Source organism: Nansenia antarctica, assembly GCF_963989245.1.
Source record: "Nansenia antarctica genome assembly, chromosome: 8".
NCBI classification, from domain to species: domain Eukaryota; kingdom Metazoa; phylum Chordata; class Actinopteri; order Argentiniformes; family Microstomatidae; genus Nansenia; species Nansenia antarctica.
Window position 1 is genome coordinate 32,250,746 of NC_137678.1, and position 8,013 is coordinate 32,258,758.

At 42.0% G+C, this 8,013-nt stretch overlaps 1 protein-coding gene across 1 annotated transcript in view; it reads left to right on the top strand.

The window, feature by feature from the left end:
• lrguk (leucine-rich repeats and guanylate kinase domain containing) overlaps window positions 1–2,793 on the top strand; it is a gene marked incomplete at both ends in the record, with an annotated part of 26,491 nt that extends 23,698 nt beyond the window's left edge. The window contains 2 exons of the mRNA XM_080538280.1: window positions 43–209; window positions 2,636–2,793. Coding sequence (XP_080394406.1) covers window positions 43–209; window positions 2,636–2,793 — 325 coding nt within the window. The remainder of the gene's footprint in view (window positions 1–42; window positions 210–2,635) is intronic.
• Window positions 2,794–8,013: the final 5,220 nt, after the last annotated feature.

Genomic DNA, 8,013 nt, shown 5'->3' on the forward strand with positions numbered 1-8,013 from the left:
TTCTCTCTCTCTCTCTGCCACCCCCCCCCCCGGCCCCTCCAGCTCTGATGACTCCCGTGCCAGTTCAGGCCTCTCCATCCCCAGCTCAGCAGGGGCCTTCTCTGAGGCAGCAGCAGGCCAGGCGGGCTGCTCTGACCTGGGCTCTGGACACGCCCTGAAGCCCACGGAGGTCTCCTCCTCTTTGCCCCACCACCGAGACTCACTCAAAGGTGAGGGGCCCTCCTCTCTTCTTCACCTTGTCCTACACAAACTCAGACACAGCGATGCATGTCTGCACTGTTCTTTAACCTTATCTTATTTTGTAACGTTGCTTTCCTCCCTATTGTAGTTCAATAGTAGGATGATCACACACGAGTCATGTGATTACTCTATGTACTGTATGTGACACGGTCTGGGGAAAAGGTCTGCGTGTCGGCAATTCTCAAGTCGCAAAAATGACTTCTTTAAATAATAAAAATGTAAATGCTGTTTTTTTCACATTACGAAAGTTTAATAATAATAATAATAATAATAATTCATTCGATTTATACTGTATAGCGCTTTTCCGAGGCTCAAAGACGCTGACAATATGGGAGAAACGGAAAACACAGAAACAACAAGCAACAGATAACATGGGCACATGGAACACAGAGTTAACAGCAGATAACATGGGTACATGTTAGCGAATGGGGAGGTGGTAGTAGGGACAGGGGAGATGGTTAGGGGTAGGGGAGGCTGTATGCAAGTGTTGAGGAGCCCACTGACTATAACAAACGACAGTTTTAGGATGAGTTTTTAGTCTTAGAATGTGTGAATTGGGTTCACTATGTCGCCTGCCGTCCTGCTTCGTACTGGGTGAGTGCACGGCTTGTAAACAAACATACTTTTTTGGACGTATTCAAAAGCAAGGACTGTGAGACCATCTAAGGTAGTGTCGTTATGTGTCTTTATCATGTTGATGTTCTACCAGCATGTTGTGATGTACTAAAAATGCAGTTAGATGTCACATAGCTATGTTTTCTTGTTAGCTGCTAGCTAGCTATCAGCGCGATGGTTGCAACTAAGCGCGTGTTTTGATTTGTGCATGAAACATCTTTAAAGGTGATCAACCAATAGATAATTATTACTACTACAGCCACTATAATACCCACCCTGGGCCCTATTCCACGAAGCTCGATAAAGTTCTAAGCCTCGATAAAGTTTTAAGCCTCGAAAATGTTAGCTTGCGTTCGGTGCCATCAACGTGGCTCAAATAATTCGCTGCTTGGTTGAGCTCCTTCTGAGTCAGATATAACTAGCCTGGTCGCGACCAGGCTAAAACACAGGCTATAGTGAGACGCGCGTCAAAAAAGGCTCACAGGCGGAAACTACATCCCGAACGACAGTTCCTCCCTAGGAAATATTAGTTCCCACTTCACACGAGATAGATAGATTAGATAGTTTGACTGTGTGATAGATAGATAATTTGATATTTTGAAAGTGTGATCGATCGATCGATAGTTTGATTGTGTGATAGATAACTTGATATTTTGAAAGTGTGATAGATACATCGATATATCAATAAAGAAAAGAGTGTAAAAAAAAAAAGTAATTGTCTCAACTTGCATTGCCGTCATTACAGCGGTCTGGCTGGCGTAGTGGTTAAGGCTGCGGACTCGAGTTCCAAAGGTTGCGAGTTCGAGACTTGACTAAGTCATTCTTTTTTTTTTTTTTACATTTAACCGAAGATTTCTTGCAAAGGTTTCAAACACCATTGTAATCGTGTCAGTTCTTGTAAATTAGCCTGCACCATAATTTTATAGCCTACATACTTTTTTAGATGAGATTTTAGATTAGATTCAGACAACGAAATGCAGTAAAAAGTGCGCCTGAAGAGGGATTTGAACCACCGATATAAAATGACGAATAAATCCTATGGCAGCGGTCGATACCACTAGGCCATTGTGGCGATATGACGGTTTGTAGCCTGCTGCTGATATCACCACAGTAGTAAATATTCATTTATTAAAATATGAACATATAACAATAACTGGGGCTAGTATGACCTACGCATTTAATCGGTCAGCAATTTCTTGCCAAACCATTTCCCTCGCCTTGTTAATTGCGGCAGTATTGCACTATTTTACATCTTATTTTTCCGTCTTCATAAAAAATCAATAATTCGGAATGCTGCGCAAATGTAGTACCCCTGCAGAGTGGAGTATCTTCATTTCGACAGATCGACTCTTCTGGGCTGCGTATGTCTGCGTGCACGCGCCCATATCGAAGATTTGTAAGCCTGTCTTCTGTGAACACTGATGACACAAGGCTGATCCTCATTCGAGGAATCACCTGAGGCTTGAAATCCAATCTCGAGTTCCCTGAGCGCCGCATTTATTTATAGCGCAGCTAAACTGATCCACCTTTAGTGGAATGACCCCCTGGACTCCTTCAAATTAGCCCTCAAAACTAATCTGTTCTCCGAGGCCTTTGGCCCCTAGTCATTGTTTCAGTTTTGCTTTGTTTGTTTTCTGTTTTGTCTGTCCGATCATTCCCTTGTAAAGCGTCCTTGGGCTTTTTGAAAGGCGCTATATAATTTAAATGTATTATTATTATTATTATTATTATTATTATTATTATTATTAATACTGTATGCTGTGCTTGTTGTTCCCGTCAGATCAAGTGGAGGCCCCAGGCCACTCTGACACCCCTGGCCCCGGCTCACACCGTATCTCTCAGGCAGCCACCCCTGCTTCTGTACGCCCGGGGTCAGACCACAGACCCATCCTACCCCCTATCCCCTCTGGACGCAAGACCCCCAACCTCAGACCCTGAGAGAGGAGGAGGAGTGGAGGAGAGGAGAGGTACAAGAGAGAGGGGAGGAACATGGATATGACTTAAGAAGTGGTTGGAAATAAGTAGATATATAAAGCAACAAGGATGGACGCATTTGTGTATAGAGATGTACTTTACCTGTGTGTTAGTTACCTAGACAGGGGAACAGTATTCATTCAATAAACAATATCACAGGACTCAACAAGCTTTGAACACTACCCCGAACATACATTCCGCTTATAGTCCGCTTTTGACAATAAGGTAGATATGTATTTAAATGTATGTATTCAGTATGTCGTGAGCTTAGAATTACAAGGTTCTATCTCCGTTTAGGGCAGTTCAGAGATATTGAGCGTCAACGTTTTTACATTCCATTATGTTTTGTGAGATGGAACCTTTGTATTTGATGAATTACTAACTGAAAAATGTCAACATTTGAAAAATAACACCACACAGGCTTAATAAACACCTAATGGATCAGATTATGTAAGAAACTAAATTTTGACAAAATAGATAGAAGATAGAACCTTATGACATCAGCATGCGGCCCAGCCCTGAGTTCTATTGTACTAGGAAGGCAGGTAGCCTAGAGGTTAAAAGGAGGTAAAAAAAAAATGTAAATGTAGGTTAGAGAGGCCAGCCTGCAACCAGTAGGTCGCTGGTTCGATCCTCACCCCAGGTGGGGGGCCGGAGGTGAGCTGGTGATTGGAGGGTTGTTGGCATCACATCTAAGGTATCCTACCACTGCCGTTGTGCTCTTGAGCACTTAAGGAACGTAACCCCTAATTTCTCTAGGGGCGCCTGGTGGGGGGTGAGGGGGACGGTGGGTGCAAAAATGATAATTTCCCCTCAGGGATCAATAAAAGTATCTTCTTCTTGTCACAACCTGCAGCTTGGTTAAAGGGTGCAATGCAGAGATGCACAAAGATTTCCTTTCTCTGTTTACATTACATTGCAGCCCCACATTTATTATTGTCGACCTGAGATCAAGCGAGGACAGGAACACTTAGTCATAAATAAAGATGATTACAGTAAATAACAGACAACTGGAGCTGTCCTTTCCACGCTCTGTCAGGGTGAGTTATCTGTGTACGTCAGTGCTCTAGGGCTTTAGGGCTCTGCCTGGGCCTGGTCAATCAATTTTTTTGTGATCAATTGATTTTTATTTCTTCAAATATTGGTTCATATGACATTAAGGCAACTGTCAAATTAGTTTTAAGCACGCATGTACACACACGCACGCAGGCACACACACACACGCACACACACACTCAAATTGTTGCTGCTATCATCTGGGTACTGATTCTTAATGTACAATATGTAGGATGTGTCACTGCATGATAAACTGTTCATCAGTCTAATTCTCATCTGGGGTTTATTTGTAATTTTCATATTTAACTTTCATTCAAAACCGTTGGAGTTATCGACAGCTATTAAACTGCAAAATGTCCTAACAGAATCAAAAGTGTGCATACATTACTCCCAGCTGGGATTATTCCTTCTGTTTGTGTGTGTGTGTCACACGCACACACATACACACACACACACACACACACACACACACACACCTGGCCATCCATCACTGTCTCTCCCCCTCTACCAGCAGATGTTGCAACCATCTAATAATTCAAAGGCAGTTTGAGACAAGACCTCCCCATCGTGCCTCCGGCTCCATGGTGTAACCTACTTAGAGACCATCCTCCCACCAGCTCCCCTTAGACAAACACACCATCTCCCCCCTCTCGCTACACCATCTCCCCCCTCTCACTACACCATCTCCCCCCTCTCACTACACCATCTCCCCCCTCTCACTACACCATCTCCCCCCTCTCACTACACCACCCCGCTACAGGACACACTACTACACAACACTACTACACTACAGTACACACTACTACACTACACTACTACACTACAGTACACACTACTACACAACACTACTAAACTACAGTACACACTACTACACTACACTACTACACTACAGGACACTCTACTACACTACACTATTAAACTACAGGACACACTACTACACAACACTACTAAACTACAGTACACACTACTACACAACACTACTAAACTACAGTACACACTACTACACTACACTACTAAACTACAGTACACACTACTACACAACACTACTACACTACAGTACACACTACTACACTACACTACTAAACTACAGGACACTCTACTACACAACACTACTAAACTACAGTACACACTACTAAACTACAGTACACACTACTAAACAACACTACTAAACTACAGTACACACTACTAAACAACACTACTAAACTACAGGACACACTACTACAGTACACTACACTACTAAACTACAGTACACTCTACTACACTACACTACTAAACTACAGTCCACTCTACTACACTACAGTACACACTACTACACAACACTACTAAACTACAGGACACACTACTACACAACACTACTAAACTACAGGTCACACTACTACACTACACTACTAAACTACAGGACACTCTACTACACAACACTACTACACTACAGGACACTCTACTACACAATACTACTAAACTACAGGACACTCTACTACACAACACTACTAAACTACAGTACACACTACTACACAACATTACTACACTACAGTACACACTACTACACAACACTACTAAACTACAGTACACACTACTACACAACACTACTAAACTACAGTACACACTACTACACTACACTACTAAACTACAGTACACACTACTACACAACACTACTAAACTACAGTACACACTACTACACTACACTACTAAACTACAGTACACACTACTACACAACACTACTAAACTACAGTACACACTACTAAACTACAGTACACACTACTACACAACACTACTAAACTACAGGTCACACTACTACACTACACTACTAAACTACAGGACACCCTACTACACAACACTACTACACTACAGGACACTCTACTACACAATACTACTAAACTACAGGACACTCTACTACACAACACTACTAAACTACAGTACACACTACTACACAACATTACTACACTACAGTACACACTACTACACAATACTACTAAACTACAGGACACACTACTAAACTACAGTACACACTACTACACAACACTACTACACTACAGGACACTCTACTACACAATACTACTAAACTACAGTACACACTACTACACAACACTACTACACTACAGTACACACTACTAAACTACAGTACACACTACTACACAACACTACTACACTACAGGACACTCTACTACACAATACTACTAAACTACAGGACACTCTACTACACAACACTACTAAACTACAGTACACACTACTACACAACATTACTACACTACTACACAACACTACTACACAACACTACTAAACTACAGTACACACTACTACACAACACTACTAAACTACAGTACACACTACTACACTACACTACTAAACTACAGTACACACTACTACACAACACTACTAAACTACAGTACACACTACTACACAACACTACTACACTACAGTACACACTACTAAACTACAGTACACACTACTACACAACACTACTACACTACAGTACACACTACTACACTACTAAACTACACTACTAAACTACAGTACACACTACTACACAACACTACTACACTACAGTACACACTACTACACTACACTACTAAACTACAGTACACACTACTACACAACACTACTACACTTCAGTACACACTACTACACTACACTACTAAACTACACTACTAAACTACAGTACACACTACTACACAACACTACTAAACTACAGTACACACTACTACACTACACTACTAAACTACAGTACACACTACTACACAACACTACTAAACTACAATACACACTACTACACAACACTACTAAACTACAGTACACACTACTACACTACACTTCTAAACTACAGTACACACTACTACACTACACTACTAAACTACAGTACACACTACTACACAACATTACTACACTACAGTACACACTACTACACAACACTACTACACTACAGTACACACTACTACACAACACTACTACACTACAGGACACACTACTATACAACACTACTACACTACAGTACAGAGGGTCAGAGATGATGGGGCATGAGAGTGACTATGGGGCATAAGCAGGGGTGCACATAACTCTTTGGGGCCAGTGCTCAGAGGAGCACCTAGGGATGCTGCTTGGTGCTCCCCGAGCTTTCGAGTCACGACCCGTCCCACAGGATGGATAAAAAAGGGATACATGGATAACATATTAGCAAAACTACATTTATTCATAAATAAAGATGAACGAACAAATCATTGTGTGCAAAACAAAAGAAACAAATGCAAAATCAAAAAATGCTCTTTAAGCATGAAAGTCTGTCAGACTCCTTTAAACACAATAAAATCAACTGACATCTCTTTAAGCACTAACTGAATGTCTGTTCTTTAAACACAATGAAATCAACTGACATCTCTTTAAGCACTGCTCTGTTCTGTAAACACTGAAATCAACTTTTCAACAAAAAGTTACAGCCTAAGCATTTATTTATGCTACAAGCTTAATCATCATCATCACTGCTCTCTTGACTGCTGTTAATACTGTCCTCCATTTCAACCATGGTAGAGGATGTTGTAGGCTATCACTTTAAATAGCTCATTATTTTGATTGTCCAACAAAGTCTTTTTTTTCTTTTTCTAATAGAATTCCCAACCATATTCCCTGGGTCAGGGGTCGAGGTGCGATAATGAAGCTGTAAAACAAACGTCTGAACGTTTGAAAGCTTCAGAGAAAAGAAACGTGAAGTCCCTTGGTGTTGTTTTTCCTTTTAGCGACGAGTCGTTCGGGAGTGAATTTTCACGTGGCGGCGTGATAACCGTGATAACCGTGATAACCGTGATAACCGTGCGATACGCGATACGCGGAATGAAAGTACGAGTTACGATACTTTCCGAATGTTTTCGTGAGGGGAGTCGCCGGTGGTCGTCGTCGGTCGACTGTTGTGATGGATTACTCGTCGGGCCTTCGGCTGAGGGGACGGCAAATAGTTACTTACTTAGTGGGGCTTGCAGTGATGCAGCAGTCAGCAGTCAGCAGTTGGATTTTGAGGAAGTAAATTCCTCTCCCAGCGGTTCAGCTGTTGGTGCGCAAGAGTGCCTTCATGCGGCTGATCTGCCGCGCAGCATGCATTTTGACGACGCATGCGCACTGGCGCACCAGTTATGTGCACCCCTG